Raw genomic sequence first — 21,620 nt, 5'->3', positions numbered from 1 at the left:
TGAAAACTTCTCAGGTCTCTGAATCCTTTCCCCTTGTGTATGACTATTTGTGCAATGAAACATTTGTGAATTCAGTCGAGCCTCCGGCTCCCAGGTAGGCACAGCCCAGTTCTTAGCTCCTAAGAGCCTTCTGGGCTAAGGCTCCCCTCTACTTGGACTGTACTACCAGGCCCTCAAAACAGGGGGAGCCGCAGGGGAAGGACTGATTTCCATTTCAAACTGCATTCTGGTACTTTGTACTCCAGCACCACTGGCCAATCAATATTTAATGCTCAGAGATTCTGACTCTGTGCGAGTCATGTCAGGGGACCTTGGGAGCCAATCTGCTTGAGCTTCTGGGTGATAATTATTCATGGGCTCCTGCCTCTTGCTCTTTCTCTCGCACGGTCCCACTCTGCAGACTCAGTGCCTTATTCAGTCTTCTCTCTTGCTCGCGCTGCTGTAGCTGGACCCCTCGCCTTCGCCACCGCTCAGCATCTGCACATCCCTACAATGGCTAAAACAGCAATGGGTAAGGTAGCGCCTCGCTCTCCCTTAGCCTGCCCTGACGCCCACCCTCACCTTCCCTCTGAGCGCTTTGAAGGCACCCGAAGATATTTTATAGAGAAAAAAGACACTAAGGGTAACAGCACCAGGAAGGTCGGTGCGGCTCTGGGGATTTGGGGAGGGCCAAGAGAAAGGGAGGGTCCTTGGCAATCTAAAGCTAAGAATTTCTTTTTAAAAGTAGAAGCAGGTAAGTTGCCTTCCCTTGAGTAGGGATTGTTATGTTGTTGTATTTAAATTAAGGCTCATTCATGGGGGGAGGGGGCTCCCTTTACTATTTGCCTTAAGTGGGGTTAAGGAAAATTTTGGAGAGTGCTTTCTAACGACCTTGATTTCTTATCTAGTTTTAAAAAAAGAAAAGAAAAAGAAAGAAAGAAAAGAAAATGAGGAAGAGAAAGGGGGCGAGGGAGAAAAGAAAAATGCAAAGTCAAAACGGTCCCATCTAGGCTGTTTGAAAGATGGGTGGAGACGGGGTGGAGGGGTGGAGAATGGGCAGCTTTTATGGTATTGTCTCAGGGGTTGGAGAAACCACTAGTCCGGGGGCTCTAGTCCTGGGGCTCGGAGCGGGATGGGAAGGGCAGGGGGGGGGGGAGCAAGCTCCTTTGTTTTAGGGGACGGGAGGGGAAGGAGGGAGGAAGTCGCTGAGGGCACGGAGGGGTGAGTGGGCAGCTGCAGGGGCGGGGACGCACAGTGGGGAGGGGTGCAGGGACAGTGGTTTCCCGGGAGCTGGGGTGGAGTTTCTTTGTGTGAGGACGCAGGGTCCCTGAGGGAGGCACCTGCCTCACTGGGCCGGGCGCACAATGCGGACGGCCCCACCCTGGGCGGCGCCCCACCCACCAAACCCGGTGCAATGTCTTCAGCCCAAAGGGGGCCTGGTGGGCAGCGCCAGCACCGCGCACAGAATTCCAGCCCGGGGGGACCCAGCCCCGTGCTCGAAACGGAGACTCCCGACTCTCAGCCTTGGTTGGGGAGTGCGACCTGACCATTGTCCGCCCCCTTCCCCGCCCTGGCCTCATTGTTCTGTTTTTACAGAGAGAGGGCAAAGTGGGTTAACGTATTTCTTTTCAAAACCACGTTGCATAGGGTGATTAAGCATAGACGCAGATAAAGGATTCTTTTAAACTCCTTTGATCATTTGAGGAAAAGCTTCTGGAACCTAGAGATGTGTGTGTATATATATAATACAGATACAAAAGAGGTCAAGGTCTTAAATTGAGCTACGTGAAACAATCCGTTTTGTAGGTCAGATGGGGCCAAATATTGGTAATTTTCACGGGCTCAAACCAGATCAGGGAGGCAGACAGTGGAGACGGAGCCCGAAGGAGCCTGTATCCAAGGCCTCCATCTCCAACCTGCCCTGTACTTGGAATGCCCTCTGGTTCCAGGGCTTAGTGGCTCTCGGGTGGACAAGCAGCAAGGGGCCCAAGGTCCGTGGCTGGGAGCTACCTCCCCAGGGACTTAGTACGGTAAGGAGCTGGGAGAAGCCGCGGGTTGTGCCCCGGCCAGCTCCGCCCTTGCCCCACCCTCCGCCGGGAGCTGGGAAGACCTTGGGCTCAGAGTCTGGACTGCAAAGGTGGGGGCTGTGTGGCGGTAGGGGGAGACGGTTGAAGCTCCGCAGTCCCAGAACCCCTTTTTTCAGCCTCGCAGCCTGGAAACCCCCCAATGTGCTCAGCTACCCCGCTTAGCTCTGCAGAAAGGCTGGCTGGAGCCCCGCCCGGCCACACAAAGGCGCAGCAGCCCCACCCCAAACGGTGGGATACCACAGAGGTGACCCTTACCCAGGGATGCGGGAGGGTTTTCTCTCCTTGGCCCCCTCAGCCCGCCGAGGTGGGGACTATTTTCCCACAGCTCACGCTCTGTTATCCCAGATTTCCCGGAATGGGGACCCCTTGGGCAGTCTCCGTTGGAGGGACCCTCGCTCTTAGAAACGGGTGTGGCTCGGCCCCACCCAGCCTTAAGTAGGGCTGGACTGACAGCCGTGGCCGATAGGGGCGCACGGGGAGAGCGGGCGCCTGGAGTCGCCAGCCCCTCGAGGCGCCCGCGCTCCACTCTGGAGCCACCACCGAGCCGGGCGCTCCCTGCCCTGCAGCTGGGTGCTCTGCTCGCCCCCGCGGGTGCAGCCAGGGAAACTAGTTTCTGCGCAGTGTCCCGAGCTACCCCCGTTTCTCACAATCCAAGGTCCACTCCTAAATCCAGGATAGTTATGAGAATGGGGGATGGGAGTGATCAGGCTCTGCACTCTGCTTCAGCGCCGAGAGGTTTCCGCTCGCTGTAGGGGGCTGGGGGGGATGCGGCTAAAAACTCATCACTCTCAGTGTTGTTATTGTCTCAACCCATCATTATTATTATTCAGTGACTCAGGAGCCTTATTTGTTCAAAAGGTTGGAATTATAGCATTGGTTAAGAATTAACCCTTGTTGAGCTCACTCTTCTTTCTCCTACTCCTCCCTCCATCCCCCACTGTTCCCCCCAAAAAAGGAATTCTGTCTCTGGTTGCTAATGTCACGTTATAAAGCAAACGTACTTTCAGGTTTTGTCGAGTTTATATATGTGTTTATGAGTCGGATATACGTGCAGGTGCTTGCTAAGGGCAGGGCTTGACGTGCTAAGTAAAGATTACTGAAAAATTCTCCGCAGAGAATCGTGGCTGCAGATGAATGAAAATATGCACATATAACTGAGATACTAGGATTTCCAGCATGCGTTCCATAAAGTTATATCCATAAATCCATAAATATAGGCTATGCACAAAATTTTAACTTCCCCCCCCCCAAAAAAAACTGTTCTTCCCGTTGCTGATTCTTGATATGGTCTCAATTCTACTTAGAAACATGGTTCGTGAAATGGCAGCCACTGTGCCATTAATAAAAACCCCACCCCAAATCCGACGGATGCAAGGGTCCTTTCTGCCATGAGTAAGCTGCGCTTGCAAATCGCGAAGGGAAGCGCAACCTCTACAATGTTAAAATAACGGATTTCGAAATCATTCCAGTTGCAAAGCATAATCAATTAATCACCAGGGCGGGTGTTTTTTCCCTGATTCATTAAACAATTATTGTATTCAGCATGGTTGCACTAAGTGCATTGGATAACTGAATATTCCCCATACCTCCTCTAATGAAGTGGGCACCTCCTGAATAGATATATAAATAATAGAAGTGAGAAGATCAGGGTTTGGTCAGCATTTCAGGATAAAAGTGAAAGAAATAGCAGTAGTTTAATACATATGTATATAATGTTATACCAGGTGAATAAGTTGAGCCTGCAGCCAGCATTATATGATTCCATGTAGCCCCATGCAGTTCAGTCGTGTGATGATATAAATTAATGCACAGGTGGTATTTGTCTGTGCGTGTTAGAATTCTTTGGAAAGTACAGTATATTTTAAAATAATAAGTTAAGATTGGGTGGTTTGCAATACTGAAATCTAGAATTTTGTTTAGCTGAAATTCACAAGGGTTTGTGATGTGATGTACAAGTCTGTAGTGACTTATTCTAGTCTAAGGGGGAGGGGAGAATTTTATTGTTAGAGAAATTGCTTCTGCCTTTAGTCACTGACATTTTCTAAGCAGGGTTTTATTTGCTGCATTAGAGACACATTTACTTACTTTGGGGTTTTTTTCCCCATTATTAATAGATAGCTTGTGGAATCAGCCTTTGATCACTTGGCCCGATATGTTTTCTCCCGCAGTGATGAACAGGTAGCAGGCGGTATTTCACTCAGATTCAGGAAATGTCCTCTCAGAGAGCCAGCAAGCCGAGTCGCACAATTAAACACTTTTCCACCCTCTACTATTTGGATCAAAATATTTATTTGAGTCCGTGCATGTTTAGTAGTTGCTATCAATCGTAATTTTAAGTTAAATCTGTACAATCAAAAATTAAATGGAAGATGAATCAATTACATATTTAATTGAGGATATTTCTCATTGATAAATCCAGACCATCTTCAGGAAAGAAAATTCATGATTTATCAATCATCCCTGTTTTTCACTCCAGTGGAACAGGACTGACTATGTCCCCACTCCGACTGGGTAGCCGGTTCCTCCACTCTGCTGGGTACAGCTGCCTTCCCAGCAGGTGGCTGCCTGCTCTGGGCGTGGCCACACCGAGCTGCCGCTAGCTAACTCCAGCTCACACCAATTCCCTTTTTGGTTTTGGAAAAACACACGTTAGTCTGTGGTCACAGGTTGTATGACTTTATATGAAAAATACAAGAAATTTGCCAGACAAGGAGACAAAACCAAATCAGCCAGTGACCCAGATGTTTCCAGGGTGGAGGGTGGTTCCTTCTGCTGGTTCTCTCAATTGGAAACCTTAGAGACTGCATTAACTTTTTCCCCCACTAGAGGGCAATTCAGTTCTCTAAAGAGGTAGATTAATTTAAACCCACTTTCAAATACCTGTACTGTACTGGTTTATCATGAAATTTTTTTTATTGGTTTATTCAGTTGCTTCTTTGATAAGTTAATGCAATGCTTAACCTTAGTGGATAAAAAGGGATATGAACCTGGTTTTACTTTCTAGTTTCATTACATTGTTAGTGTAATATTTATGTTAATTTGGGAAGGTAGTGGATGAATAAATAGAAAATGGTCCATAGTAATAGTAAAATTACTTAGAAACAGAATATATTAATGTTTAAATAAATGAATAAGTAATCAAAGGTATCATTTACCTATTCCTTTATTTAAAATGTGCTTGATGTTGGGGACATACTTGAGTGTCAGGGCCACCTTCAGGAGTTTGTGGGGGAGTAGGTAACAGGTGCAACGTGACACTGAGGGGAGATACCAAAAACTAACATAACTCATTTATAAGATCATCAAAAGTAGGTTTTTTAACGTTTGCATTGGTAAGGCATTTTTTTCTCTTATATTGCATTAACTATAATCCATTTGTAAAGTATTTAATAGTTTCATATGACTATAATCCTCAAAGTTCAATGTGTACATGAATCACCTGTGATTTTTGTTAAAATATGAATTTTGGTCTGTTTGAGACTAAACAGTCTGCATTCTTAACAAGAGGATTCTAACTGTCTGCTGATTCTAACCACCAGACACATCAGTTTTAGAAATATAAAGTTTGTGATAAACACATTTCTTTCATAATCAGCTCTAGTATCATGCCTTAACATTTTCAAATCTGTGGCAAACTTTATAAAATACTTCACTTCCAAACTCATACATTCAGGAACTTCACTCCTCTGAAGTTATATGCTTTGTGCCATCACTCTCTCTTAATTGGATTTAAAACTATATGTTCTTATTGCAGAATATAGGAGTGAGCAGAAGACCTTCAAGAGAAATGTCAAAAATGAGAATTTGGCTCTGTGTGTGTGTGTGTGTGTGTGTGTGTGTGTGTGTGTGTGTGTCTAAGAAAAAAATGAATGTGGCTTATGCCACAGTTGAGAAGGATTAATAAACCAATATCAAATATCACTAACTTACTGTTATTTATAAAACAGTAAGTTCAACTCAGAATTTTTAGTCATAGAGTAATATGCAGAAGTCTGTAACTCCATTTGCTGCACAGCTAATTCACTACAAATCCTCCACATACTAAAGCAATGAAAACAGAGTGAACTGCTCTACAACTTCCTTTCAATATGTCCCATACCCACTACTGACCATATTTTTTAACAGAATATTTTCCTGGACAATACATGAGAAAATCAATAACTGAGTATGGCTGTAGATCTGAAAAAAGATTATCTGTGTGTTTTTGCTTTCCTAAGTCAGTAAAGGACTTCCTTTTTTTTTTTTTTTTTTTTGATACTTTCTAAAAATGTCAACCCCAACGGGGAAAATGGCTCTTGGAGAACTTTCAGCAAAGACACCACATGTCAGTCCCCCTGTGCAGTGGGTGACTGGCCACGCAAACATTACCTCATTCCTGAAAATGCTATCCCGCAAAAATGACACTGCACATAAAATATCTCAAATTAGAAATACAGTGTTTCCCAAATAGAGTACTAAAAATACCATCCCAAATAAAACTGGCCACAGAGTTGGTAGGATAACTCTTATTCAACATGAAGCTGGATTAAAATAAAACTCATTATCCATTCTTTTGCTGTTGTTGTTAACTGTTCATTTCAGGGTCTCTCAAAAGCTAGGAACTTTCAATTTTGCAACTCCTGGTCAATTTTTAAAAAAAAGAAGACAACCGCTAAGACAGCATTACAAAAGTAATATGTGTTTTTAGACATTCAAGCCTAGCAGTCTTCGGTGGCTGTATGTGTGCCTCACTTGGAGATTACAAAAATCCAATCTTGAGGGCCTTTAGGAATGAGCCAAAAAAATTTTTTTGACTGGCCCTTTAATCAACAATTTTATTGTGACATTGCTTTCTTTCAAGAATCATTTTTCTGGCACAAAGTTTTCAAAATGTAAGAAGTAACTTTTATTGATTGATTTAACCCTTACATAACCTGGTAGGCACTTTACCCATATTAACTATGCTAACCATCCAGTAATCCTAAAAGATAGGTACTGTCACGGGTGGCGGAAACTGAGGCACAGAGAGGTGAAGTGACTTGTCCAAGATCACATAGTTTATCAGACCTAGAATTTGGGCCTAGGCCATCTAGCTCCAGAAGCTACACCTTTAACCAGTACCAGGGACTGTGGTATTTGTTCCCCGTCAGGGTGTTGCCACCATGGAGGGCAAATCTGTGATGCCACCCTTTAGTGAAAGCCCTGAGGTGATCTTACCTTTTCTGAGCACAGATTCATATTAAAGAGGAAATACCTTCACACTGATGACCAGTTTTAATAGCTAACCTAGGATTTATTAAAATAATTGCCATGACTTGGGCTTCTGGGGAAAGAGAGCTAAGAGATCCTGGGGGTGGTAATGCATGGAGCACGTGGTTAAGATCAGGGGTTTCCGACGTGGACACCATACGATGACCAGGTTCAGGAGGAAAAATAAATCTCGATTTAATCTAATCGTTATCATCATGGTTAACACATTTCAAAATGGATCCTTAACTCCTTTCACGGACTCTGTGTAGTCAATTCTAATACCGTGTCCTATGAACTAAATCTAGGACTGAAAGAAATATACAGCCCAGGCGTCCACACTTAATGTAATCAATCTCATCCTCACCTTGTTGCCTAAAAAGCAGGCAGGCAGGAGAGCTCCGTGGGAAGGCTTCACCACCCTTGCAAAACATTTTTAATTATCTTTTAATATAGGCGTCAAGGCCTGTCATTTGTCAAGGAGACATTTGCAGCAGTGAAACCTGTGTTTATATAACCCATTTTTATTAGCCATGATTAAAGGTAACATTCTGTGTACATTGGTTCTCACAAAACACTTTTATGTGAATGTAAAGGTTAATTAATGCCATCTCAGCCATCATTTTGCTTGTCATCTGGGAGCATAGCTTCTCCAGGAATTGTACTAAGAGAAGAAGTTACATGTGATACTATAAAACCATTAACTGAAACTTTAAATTCTTTCTCATTAGTAATTTTGTTGACCTCCAGGTTGAAATAGTACTTTGAAAAATCACAAGATTCCAAAAAGTTGTTCTGTGATCAGAATAAATCATTGCAGTTCTCATACAGTACATGAAGAAGAATGCTACCTGGGAGCGATTTTTTTTTTTTAAGTAAAATCATTGCAAAAACAGTACGTGTAAGAGACTTGTTTGGTGCTTACTATGGAGCTGTTGTGGCCTTCATGTCAGAGTCTGCACGGCCCCCGATGCTGCAAGTACTCAGTTTAGCGATGCACCACCAGTAGTGGGAACCTGTTCGTCTCCTAGCTGTGCATCCTTGTATCTGGACTAAAAGAAATGGAGGAAACTTATCTAAATTTAGTCCCACAAATACTTGTACAAGGGGGCATTTTTTTTTCTTTTTTCTTTTTTCTTTTTTTTTTTTTTTCATTTTTCTGAAGCTGGAAACAGGGAGATACAGTCAGACAGACTCCCGCATGCGCCCGACCGGGATCCACCCGGCACGCCCACCAGGGGGCGATGCTCTGCCCACCAGGGGGCAATGCTCTGCCCATCCTGGGTGTCGCCATGTTGCGACCAGAGCCACTCTAGCACCTGAGGCAGAGGCCACAGAGCCATCCTCAGCGCCCGGGCCATCTTTTGCTCCAATGGAGCCTTGGCTGCGGGAGGGGAAGAGAGAGACAGAGAGGAAAGCGCGGCGGAGGGGTGGAGAAGCAAATGGGCGCTTCTCCTGTGTGCCCTGGCCGGGAATCGAACCCGGGTCCTCCGCACGCTAGGCCGACGCTCTACCGCTGAGCCAACCGGCCAGGGCACAAGAGGGCATTTTTAAGTTTAAATTTTAGCTCACTATTCCCTCTTTAGGAAGATTCTTCCCCTATAAACTGCAGCCACACAGTTTAATTTCACTCAGCAAAACTGCTCAGAGTAAACCTAAATAATAATCTTCCAATGTGGGCTTCGTAGAAGATAAATTCCAAACTTCCGTTGTAAAGATTGGCTTAGAGTACACTGGCTGGTGCAGAGCAGAGACCAGAGAATCTTATGAGGATGCCACTGTTACCACATCCTGATGCTAACAGGAGGGACATCCCTCCCATCTCAGGCTATGGAACTGAGGGAATGACTGTCATCTCCCTGGGAACCCTCCTTCAGGCCATAATTGTCTTTACTACTGCCTAGTGCTTTTTATTCCCAACACTGATATTTATTGCTGTTTTTTTTTTTTAGTCATATAGCTTTATCTGAGAAGCGCCAGTGAGCGTCCTCCTCACTATCATTGTTCAAACACAAAATTACCAGAGTCCATTCTAGTCTTCTGATGTACAGATTATATGAGTCAAGATTCCTGTCACTTTAAAAATCATCTTTTCATTCAACTTCAAACTACTTTTCCTCTTATAACTAAAAGAGAGAGAGAGAGAGAGAGAGCAGGCAAACAGAAGACTGGGAAATGTTCAAAAGGAACAATTAGGTAGCATGACCTACCTATATTCGACTCTGTACTCCTTAGAAAATAATCCCCTGGTCCATCCTTTTTAAATCTCCATATAATGTCTAGGACAGGGGCAGAGTATACACCTTACTCTGTCTTTAACTGAAATCACTGTGAAAGTGATTCGTATCTGTCAAGAACCAGAAAAATAAATGCAAGCAGCTGCATTTTTAATTGATGGAATGACTGGATATTTTATTTAGGAAAACACCAATGCACATTCAGAGGGAGTAGTAGGGAGCAAGCAGCATAGTCAGGAACTGAGTCTGACTGTTTCCTTTTTGAAAAATATTTTCTAAATAATAAAAATTGAAATAGATATTCAGTGACTTGCTCAAACAAGAGTGTCTGATTTTCTGAAGGGCTTGTACTTAGGTCCAACTTAAGATTCATTTTTTAAATTCTTCTTTTTCTTAAATACACATTGACTGAGAAGAAGCAATTAACTCCTCCAAAGTTGTGTTAGAGTCGGTCCCCACCACCTTACCCTCAGCCCAACCTTCTTTAAGGGAAGGTGGCCCAAGATAGCAGCGGCCAGAGAGGCTTGCTGGGCAAAGCAGGCTGCCCCGGTAAACAGACACAGAAAACAGGAGAAGGTTGACAAGGCAGAGGTACAACTCAGTACAGAGTTTTCTCCTGGTTCCCTGTTTGCCCCTCACCCACATCACCTTGACATTCCCTGCCTTCTGAGTCCCCCCCCCCCGCCCCCAGCAACTGTTATAAATAAGCTCACCTCACAAAGCAATCCAGGACCAGGTGGCCAAATGTGCTGAAAGTTTGGTTTATAGCTGCCTCCAGAAGTTAAAACTTTTACAAAAAGGAAAAGCTCTGTGTGACAAGAAAAAGCGACTTGTCATAGAGCTCAAAAGGATGAAAAATCCTACAAGAATTAAAAGCAGTACTATTCAGTTCCGCAAAAAAATGGTGCAGTCAGGAAACATTACTTAGTGTTCTGTATAAAAGAGAACAACTCTGATAATCCCTGAGCAAATCATCAGTTCCAGATCATGAATTCCTCAGTTATGAAAGGGGGAAAATAATGCCACCTAAATCACACAGTTGTTCAGAGGATTAAGTATGAATGTTAAGCACTTTGTAATAAAAATATATTATATATATATATTAATCCCCTTTCCAAACCCCCTGGATGAAGGATGAAAACATTAATTTAGAGTAAAAATCTCAATATTTTGAGATATCATTGACATATAACATTATTTTTAAGAATGATGATTTGATATTGGTATATGTTTTAGTAAATTCTTGTACTTTGTGAATTCCCACATGTAATAACAAATCTATTAGAAATTACTTAGAATTTAGGAGATGATCACTAGTTAATAACTCTTTGTAGTAGAAGGAGAATTGACATTATATTTACAACGCAGCTGCCAATCCAGTGTATCTCCAAGACAAATCCATTTGGGGTAATGCCAGAATTAAAAGTATATTTATCTTGCCTTTATTTTCATCTTACGTTTCTCTGTCATATTTTATATCTCATCCCACTTCAACTGTATATATAAATAAAAATGACAGCTTCAATAAAACTAACCCTTTTGCCTATCCAGTAAGGCTCATCAACATGAAATGTCACATTCAGGGCCCTGGCTGGGTGGCTCAGAAGATAGAGCATCATCCCAGCACATGTGGTCACAGGTTCAAACCCTAATGGGGGCCACAAACGAGAATCAATCAATGAGTGTACAATTAAATGGAACAACTAGGTAGAGCAACGAGTTAATGTCTCCCTCCCTCTCCTTCTCTCTCTCTCTCTCTCTCTCTCTCTCTCTCTCTCTTTCTCTTTCTCTTTCTCCTCCCCCCCACCTCAAATCAGTGGGGGGGATGTTATTTAATATCACATTCAATAGAAATAAAAACTGATTCCAAAAGCATTATAATGTAGAAGTCTGATGAGGTCTCATGAATAGCAGCAGGAAAGGGGGAATTATATCATCTGCACCCCTAAACACGCACACGTCTCTCTTTCTTAAAATCATATTAAAACATCTGTTTCATTCAAACCTCATACCCCTTGGCTGTTACCAATCTCTCATTCCTGCTTCTCCATCCTCCTATCTGCCTGGCTCTCTCCTGCCTCCTACTTCCATTTCAACATCCTTCCTTCAGCTCTATCTTTCCTTCTCAGGTAAAGGTAACTCTGGGTATTTTCTTTTCTTTTTTTTTTTTAAGATTTTATTTATTCATTTTTTTAGAGAGGAGAGAGAGAGAGAGAGAAAGAGAAGGGGGAGAAGCAGGAAGCATCAACTTCCATATGTGCCATGACCAGACAAGTCTGGGGTTTTGAACCGGCCCCTCAGCACACCACAGGTCAGGCCTCCGGGTATTTTCTTGCCTAGATCTGTTTAGCCTTCCTCCCCTCCACCCATTAGTAGTCAAGTACAAGGACAATGCTAGAACCAAACACTACAGCAGAATGTCCCTGAGATGACTGTCATGGGGAAAGGATGTGGGCCCTTAGAGTTTAGTGGTATCTTCTCAGTCTTTCAGGAAAGTGACACCTTTTCAGTCAATAGTATTTCTGGTACCAATCAAAAAAATCTATAAGACGTTAGTTAGATCAGTGGTAATCAACCTGGTCCCTACTGCCTACTAGTGGGCGTTCCAGCTTTCATGGTGGGTGGTTGCAGAGCAACCAAAATATAAATTAAAAGATAGATTTAACTATAGCAAATTGTTTTATAAAGATTTATTCTGCCAAACAGTGAAATCCGACATAAAGTACTTGGTAAGTAATTATTATTATATGCTTTAACTTGCTGTAATTCTGCTTTATAAATTTTATAAAGTAAAGTTACTTCCCTACTTTATAAATCACCATTACTGTAGAACCTGTGGGCGGTTATAAAATTTTACTACTAACAGAGATACAAAAGTGGGTGGTAGGTATATAAAGGTTGATTACCCCTGTGTTAGATGAATCTAATTATTAGAATAAGAAAGATAACTTGAGAAATCAAATTAGCATTCATTCATCTGGCACCTGACTGACCAATATAAAATAGCATTTTAACTATTTTGCTTTTCCTTCAAAATATTAATTCATATACATGTGTGGTATATAAACTAGGAATTATATTTATGACATAAATGCAGACATATTAATAGAAATGTGTGCTTAAAGTAGAGCCCTTTCTCAAATTATAAACTGTTAATTATAACAATCTACATATAAAAATACTCTATATTATTTCACATCTTAGCCATAAAATACAGATAAGATGCACAGCCACTTTAAAGAAAATGGAGACATTTCCTCATTTAAAAAAAAAAAAAAACCTAACAAGGATCAGAAATGCCTCGGCAACACACAAAGGAAGAGAGGGAAAAACAACAACATCTATCAATCAAAAAACTTGGTTAAAAAAAAAAAGTTAAGTAGTAGAGCAAATAAAAGTATCTGAAATTCAAGGCCCTGGCCGGTTGGCTCAGTGGTAGAGCATCGGCCTGGCATGCAGAAGTCCCGGGTTTGATTCCCGGCCAGGGCACACAGGAGAAGCGCCCATCTCCTTCTCCACCCCTCCCCTTCTCCTTTCTCTTCGTCTCTCTCTTCCCCTCCCGCAGCCGAGGCTCCATTGGAGCAAAGATGGCCCGGGAGCTGGGGATGGCTCCTCGGCCTCTGCCCCAGACACTAGAGTGGCTCTGGTCGCAGCAGAGCATCGCCCCCTGATGGGCGTGCCCGGTGGATCCCAGTTGGGCGCATGCGGGAGTCTGTCTGACTGTCTCTCCCCGTTTCTAGCTTCAGAAAAATACAAAAAAAAAAAAAAAAAAAAAGTATCTGAAATTCAGCCTTGAGGATGAACATTTTTTTTTCAGTGTAAGACACGTTGAAGAAATATTGAATTATGCAGCTTAGAAAGAATTGGATTCCTTTAGTTGAAAAAAATTTTAATAAAATTTGAAAAGAACAGTCACAGCCTATATCCATCATGCATTGTGGCAAGCTATAGTACAACCTACCAAAGACAAGGGGAGCAGGGAAATGTAACCTGGGAGAGAACACCAGATTTCTTGTCCTGCTTGCCTGGCTAAAAAGAATAAACTAATCACCTAAGCTAATTGAAAGGAAGATGACATTCTCAACAAATAACAAGTAACCAAAAACTTATTAAAATAAGCTAAACATCTATCTTGATGAAGTTGAAGTAACTCTGATAAATAGTTAATCACCAACAATTATTCTTCTAAATAGTGCTTACCAATCCAAGTCAACCAGGTTTCATAAAAGTAGCAAAGCAAACGCTTTGTATATTGCTTTTTGTTCCTCACAGAATATTATACAAATTAAAAGATTTCAGTATATGATCTGATGAGTCCTATTTTAGTCAATGAGTCTTTACATACTAAAGCTTAAGGAAGTCACCCTTGATTTTCAAAACAAAAAAGCAAGTTTCATGGCATGTCTAGACTAACTTGAAGAATCACTCTCATGCTATTGATTGTCTTGAAAATGGATGCTGAGGATAATGACCCACGGGACTGTAACACTACAACACTTGACATCTCAAAGTCTCTGTCACTCTCACATGGTCCCAGAGGTACTCAGAAATAATATCACTGCAATCATATTTTTAATATTGAGTAGTTCTAAGCCTTGACAATATTTATTATTGTCAAGGCTTTATTTTTAAAATATATATTTGTTCATTCTATTCTCCTTGACCCAAAGTGACTGTAGGACATGTTACTTAAATAGGACTGGCAAAGACCTGAAGCTTGTTTTCATTCGGGGGGAAAAAAAAATTATTACCTGACTGTTCAATTTTTCCCACTGCACCAGTTACATAAGCATTGATTGCACCATTGTTGAATGGATGACTAAAATAGACCTCTAATGAATGTGATTTGAAAATTTCATTTTTAGGGCTCTATTGAGTAAACATTAGTGCCAATGATTAGGCTGCATAGGAAGTATGAGTTCTGCTGAATTAAGAATAGATGCAAAGTATTTTTCTGCTCTTCAGCCAAAACATTAAAAGGTATGGGGAGGCCCTGGCCAGTTGGCTCAGTGGTGGAGTGTTGGCCCGGCGTGTAGATGTCCCAGGTTTGATTCCCAGTCAGGGCACACAGAAAAAGTGACCATCTGCTTCTTCATCCTTCCCCTTCCTTCTTCTCTCTCCCTCTCTTTTCTCTTCCCACAGCTATGGCTCAATTGGTTCACATGCATTGTCCCCAGAAGCTGAGGATGGCTCTGCGGAGCCTCCACCTTAGGTGCTAAAAATAGCTCTGTTGAGGTCATGGCCCCAGATGGGCAGAGCATCAGCCCTAAGACTGGGTTGCCGAGTGGATCTTGATCAAGGCGCATGCGGGAGTCTGTCTCTATCTCCCCTCATTTGGAAACAAAGAAAAAAAAAGTAATGGGGAAAGATTTGAATCACTTAGGAGCCACATTCAGCCATTTTGGAGATACAATTCAGAGAATGTCATGGCCATCTCAAAGGGCAGGTACATCCAGCTCAGAAGATGACAGGGAAGGGAAGGGGAGAGTCATTCTTTCATGACAGCTCCACTTATGCAGGTGGACAGACTATTTTTTCACTGTGGCTTTGTCTCACTTAAGTCCCAACCAAATTGGCTATCATCTGAGACTTGCTACCATGACCTGGTAGTATTGGCGACGTAAGAAAAAAAATTATCCCTCAGTCTCCAGAATCAGGCTTAGTGATCAAATCTTAAAACCTAGACAGAATAAAGTATTCTATGACGCCTGTAAATCACTGGGTAATCAGATCTCCACAGAGAAGTATAAGAATTTATTTCATCACAATGGACAAGACCCAGCACAATGTGGTAGCATTCTCATTAAACTCAGCAGAAGCTTAACTGGCACCAAAAGTAAGGTGAGATTCCAGGTTTCCACAATTTGCCATCCTTATTATAATTCTGATCAGAAGGACTGATTCATGTCATCCAATTTCTCTTTCTTACCACAAGTGCTTTGCCAAAAATCAATCTTATTGAAATTTAAGAGCCTCATATGTTTCTATAAAACTCATTGATGGGCTGTATAGCTTTGACCTTCTTGAGAATCACTTTATTTGATTTGGTACCCTGCAGAAAAAGTATGCTGCTTCAAATCAAATATCAATCTTCCCAGGCCTCCTTGGTCATTATAGCTTAGGAGACCATAATTCTCTTGGGGAGAAGTAACTAGAAGAATGCAAACGGGGTCCCTATTTATACTAACCCAATTAGCATGACATCATCGTAGCGGAAATAGCTAGAGCATTACCTCATATCAGTGATCTGCTGAAATGTTAAAATAGATTTTTTAAAATCTGGGATTTATTTTTTATTTAAATGTTAAATCCTCAATTACATATTCATCAACCCAACTTTTTTTTAAGTCCCAAGTTCAAGCCAATCTAGTATGCAAGTGCTTTACATAAAATCATTTGAGTCTATGTCATCTTTCAAGAAGAAAATCACAGTGCAGGAGGTCCCCAATGTATTACTAAACGAGATGACAGATTGGACTTTTAGAAAATAATCTGATCTCAGACTCTAGGACCCCATAGGAGTCAAACTACCAAACATATCACATGCACATGTACACCATATGATCAAAAACAAGTTAAAAATGAGCATCAGGAGTTTAATTTTTAAGATAGAAAATGAAGGCTCCACAAAAGAGCTAAGACGTCACTGATTCCCATTGATGTTAAGACTCAGACAATGGGAGCAAAGAGAGCGGAGGGTACAAGAACAAGCAGGGGTAAAGCATGGGTTCAGGGTTTAGTACCCTCAGCTAGAGAAGCCTCAGGTCTTCAGAAGCAATTAACAGAGAGCCCTGTCTCTCCAGCTGTCCACTGTGCAGTTGGGGAACACTGCCAGCAAGGTCCTAAAGACATCTCTCCCTGGAAGTGACAGACTTTTTTCCCTAAGAAAAGAGGTGCCGCTAGCCAATGTTGATGAAAATTGGTATGCTTCAAATAAAGAAATCGTTTTTACTGAAATCCCTCAAAAACCGACGCAAGTCTGCCTGCTGTAAAACCCAGCACAGGCCATGGATAGCCCACACTCCACATGCCCTCTGATTCCCTCCTGTACTCTCTGCCCGGAAGCTTTCACAGGGAGAAGTTCAGGTTGAATCCAAATTGAGTATTAAAGCCAAGAACTCCCCATCTTCCACTAGACTAACATGAAAACATGGGAAAGGAAAGGAGAGAGAATGAACCTGCCATCAGACCTTGGGTGCCTTCAGCGGAGCCATCCACAGCACAGGTCCACTATCCCGTCCAATCCTCCAAGCGACTGTACTCACCGTCATGTACAGACGAGTGTGGTCCATTCTGAGAGTATGAGGTATTCTCCCAAAGTAGCCCATTAATAACATTTCCAAAGCATTTCTATCTTTCCCATGTTAACAGGAAATCTAACATGTTACTTTACACTCAGCATTAGCCAAAACTGAGGAAATCAAATAAAATTTTGTCCAGAAGGCATTTTACAATTCTATTGATTTCAAATCAAATTAACAACAAAATGGTAAGTAGGAGTGCTCATTTGGGTGATCATTCTCACACAAGCCAAATGAAGTAGAAAATTGAATTTTTAAAACTTATTTGGCCGTTCAAAAATAATGGGGTTTATGGTCATGAATTATATTATTGTTGAAATATAACATGTATAAAATTAAGATATATTTGAAAGCTGGATAAAGGGCCTAGATTTTATGATATATGTTTAGAAGAATGGGGAAACAATTATAAATATGTGTGTCTAATTCATATTTTACCAAGTAAGCAAAATACCTCTTGTTTTAATCTGTCCCAACATCTAATCTGATTATAAAATATTCACAATTAGATTGTTATCCTTCACCACTCTTTGTTCCTCAAAGAAAAAAAAAAACACTCCCCAGATTTACACACACACACACACACACACACACACACACACACACACACACAGAGGAAAAATAGAAATAAAGAAAGAAAAATTTTAGGTAACCACCTGCCAAAATATATGATTCTTAAAATATCCAAATAACTGATGTAAAAGCGTTTTTCCTAAAATACCTAGATAATAACTATTTTTCTCTATCTTACGTACTCAAATAATAAGAATATATATACTCAGAGTTCCTGTTGAGAAACTCTTTCTGATGTCTAGCTATCTGTACCACATAAATCCACAAGTCCCCCCAAAAAAGTTCTTTTCTTTCTATAAACCTCTATATTTATAGCCATGAAGTCAGTAACTCACATCTGCACATTAAACAACAAATGCCAAAGAAAAATGGGAAGAGCAAAAAGTTTTGGACTCTTTATTTTAAAAATCAGTAATCCTAATATACTAGTGAAGAAAATGTACAGTAATCTTATTATTTTCTTGTGAGAAACAATATGCAGACAGTGGCGGTGTGTAACAAATCTGAGGAAATCATTGGAGGAAGTGAACAGTTATGCTCAAACGAAAGTCCACTTCTATGGCACGTTGGGCAAGTTAATCCACATCTCTGAGTATTTATTTCATCTGTCAGTCTGGACTAACTATAGTACCTCTCTCTCGGCATTGTTGAGATGGTTAAATGAGAAAACACATGTAAAAAGCTTAGCACCATGCCTGCTATATTGTTTGTGCTCAACAAATAGCAGCTGTTACCATACTTCAGAGTTCATTGTAGCCATTCGGAAGAGTGGAAACTCTATTACCATTCATACATCATTAGGTTGAGTGGATATTGCTATAGAATCATTGTACATCATGTGGGTTGAATTTTAAATGAATTCACCATAGAAATACACATTCTGCTTTCATTATAGTTAGCAGCAAATGCAACCAACTATGAAAAAGATTATATGGAATTACCTCTCACCTCCCACATCCTTGCAAACATGCATACTACTCTGCTTGGTGCTGGGGTGTTGTGAAAAGATTAATATAGGCTGTTTCCAAAAACCAATTTAAAAATGATTGCCAATTCAAAGTATGAAATATCAATAGTAAGATATTATTAGCATGTTTCTAATAGCCTTTGCATTTGCTTGGGATTTCTTGCTGTTCTTATTAATACAAAAGTTTAGCCTGACCAGGCAGTGGCACAGTGGATAGAGTGTCAGACTGGGGTACAGAGGACCCAGGTTCAAAACCTTGAGGTCTCCAGCTTGAGTGCAGACTCCTCTGCTTTGAGCAAGGCTCACCAGCTTGAGCCCAAGGTCATTGGCTTGAGCAAGGGGTCATTCAGTCTGCTGCAGCCCCCCTCACCCCTCATCCTCCACCCCCGGTCAAGGCACATATGAGAAAGTAATCAATGAACAACTAAGGTGTCGCAACAAATAATTGATGCTTTTCATCTCTCTCCCTTCCCGTCTGTCTGTCCCTATCTGTCCATCTCTCTGTCTCTGTAATATAAAAAAAACAACATTTATACAAATTATATATATTTCAGCACCTCACCCCATGCCCTTTTTTCTCACCTACTGGACCCAGTAGTAGTGACTCTTTCTGGAGAGCGTCCCATGACCATCCCCCCACCTGCCCAGGCCCCACACTCAGAGATTATTTCCTATTGATGTGTCTTTCATACAGTCTCTTGCATTTCCCTTTCTTTCTCCTTTGCACTACCATTTTCCAAAGCCATACCACATTATCCACTAAACTTTACTCAGTTTTTTTTGTTGTTTTTTTGACAGAGACAGAGAGAGGTACAGATAGGGATAGACAGACAGGAAAGGGGAGAGATGAGAAGCATCAATTCTTCATTGTGGCACCTTAGTTGTTCACTGATTGCTTTCTCATATGTGCTTTGAGCAGAGGGCTACAGCAGAGCAAGTGACTCCTTGCCCAAGCCAGCGAGCTTGGGCTCAAGCCAGCGACCTTGGGCTTCAAGCCAGCAACCTTTGGGCTCAAGCCAGCAACAATGGGGTCATGTCTATGATCCCATGATCAAGCCCGTGACCCTGCACTCAAGCTAGTGAGCCCACACTCAAGCCAGTGACCTTGGGGTTTTGAACCTAGATCCTCTGAGTCCCAGTCTGATGCTCTATCCAATGCACTACCACCTGGTCAGGTTTTACTCAGTTGTTTAAGTGTGTCTCCTAGTGACAGGTCTTTCTTGCATAAAGTGGCCAAATAAATGTAAGAAGAATCTTTTGTCAAGTAACACCATCCTTGGAAATGTGGAAATGTTCAGTAGCTCCCTATTCCTAAAATGCATGTAATGGCCAGACTGACAGCAAAAATGATATTATTGATGGGCTTACACCAGAACTGTGCCAGCAAACCAGGACTTAGATCTCACCAGCCCATCGCCACCTCTGTACTTCTCAAACTCTTTCACAACAATATTCCTGAGGGTTGACCCACAACTAAACTACCAAGCTTAAATTTCTTTTAAGTTCACATTAAAAATTCATGATATTCTAACATTCTTGGATAAAATATACCCATGCTTATTTTCATGTAACTACTGTATAATGTTTTAAGTCACAATCCTTTTTCATGAGCAAAATTTCCAAATATCTTACCCAAAATCTTGGAGCAGAATTGAGCCCCAGAAAGACCTGCTATCATTGTAGCATGGTCTATGACAACCCAGCGTAGAATAGTCTAGGACAATGCTGTCTTTGGGAGTTCAGGGATGGCCATTCACAAAAACCAGGAAGCAAATGATATTTTCTGGAGTTATCAATCCTCTGTGAACTCAGAGTCCATAAAATCTTCCATATGGACTCTTTAGATCTCCAAGTTAATATCAACAATAAGTATACTTTCTCTCTCCTTTGCTTTCCTCAACTCTACTCAGTCTTCACAATCCAGGTCTGTTTGCACTTGTTGCCAGCTAAAATACAAGACACCCAGTTAAATTTGAATTTCAGAAAAGCTAAGAATGAGTTTTAGCATGTCCCATGCAATATTTGGATTAAATTTAACTAGAGTCCTATATATATCTATTTGCTGACTCTAGCAACCTTGAGTGGGAAGCCATTCCTGACCACCTTCCCCACCCTTATCTAACCAGGCATGTCCAGCCCTCTTGGCACATTGAACCTCACCTGAAAGGCAAAATAGAAGGAGGATTGTTGGCAACCTTGAGATTAATTTACTGCATTTTAACCAGAGACCCAGTTCTGTCATTGGACACATGTGACTTTGCCCTCTGTGGCCAGTTTCATTTGTAAAATTGCTGGTCAGGTGGGTGGACAGTTGATTAAATGTTCTCTTGAGACCTTCCCAGTCTAATATTCTGCGGCTCTAAAGCATCCAGGTGTTGAGTCTGTTTCTGCTGGCCTACAAAAGATGTCCCTGTCACTAGTGCCCAAACTAGCCTTCTGAGTTTCCATCTCCCCAAGGTGCTCAATCTCCCCTGGGTCACAGATAATCAGAAGACCCTGCCAAGGGGCAGATGTCGCCTGTGAGATTCAATATGTTATTCCATCACCATCTGTTTATACTTGTTCACAAGTTAGGGCACAATATACCTATCATTTTCCTCCCATTTTTTAAATTTATTCATTTCACTAATTAAAGAATTAACAAGAGTTGAGAGAGGGTCTCACCTTCTTATCCCTATCTGGTCCTCACTTGTCCTGGTGACAACAACAGTGATAAAATGCCCTCCAAAGTCACCTGGGAAGGACACCTCTTTAAAGAGAAAGGGGGAGCTGAAATGGGGAGGAAGAGATAAGAAGGAAGGCGATGCCCATCAGAGCTGCAGCTGCCGGGCAAGTGGGCACTCAAACTAGGCTATGCAGAGAGCAAAGGAGCTCCTTCTAGGTCTCAGACCAGGTTGAAAGAGAGAGACATTGAAAGAGGGAGACCTAAGAAAGTGAACTAGGGCCTGATCAGGTGGTGGTGCAGTGGATAGGACCCTTGGACTGGGACAGAGTGGACCCACGTTCAAAACCCCTGGGTCACCAACTTGAGCATGGGCTCATCCAGTTTGAGTGCGGGGTTACTGGATTGAGTGTGGGATCATAGACATGACCCCATGGTCGCTGGCTCAAGCCCAAAGGTCGCTGGCTTGAGCCCAAAGGTCACTGGCTTGAGCCCAAAGGTCTCTGGCTTGAAGCCCAAGGTCACTGGCTTGAGCAAGAGGTCACTCGTTCTGAGGCAGCCCTCTGATTGAGGCACATGAGAAAGCAA

General features: G+C 42.0%; 1 protein-coding gene across 1 annotated transcript in view; it reads left to right on the top strand.

Annotated features, from left to right (window-relative positions):
• Nucleotides 1-347: 347 nt before the first annotated feature.
• Nucleotides 348-21,620, top strand: part of STMN2 (stathmin 2) — a 44,288-nt gene continuing 23,015 nt past the window's right edge. The window contains exon 1 of the mRNA XM_066378838.1: nucleotides 348-511. Within this exon, the coding sequence (XP_066234935.1) occupies nucleotides 493-511 (19 nt within the window). The 5' untranslated portion in view covers nucleotides 348-492. The remainder of the gene's footprint in view (nucleotides 512-21,620) is intronic.

This window comes from Saccopteryx leptura, chromosome 3 (genome assembly GCF_036850995.1).
Source record: "Saccopteryx leptura isolate mSacLep1 chromosome 3, mSacLep1_pri_phased_curated, whole genome shotgun sequence".
In the NCBI taxonomy this organism is placed as follows: domain Eukaryota; kingdom Metazoa; phylum Chordata; class Mammalia; order Chiroptera; family Emballonuridae; genus Saccopteryx; species Saccopteryx leptura.
This window is presented reverse-complemented; position numbering and strand designations above follow the sequence as displayed.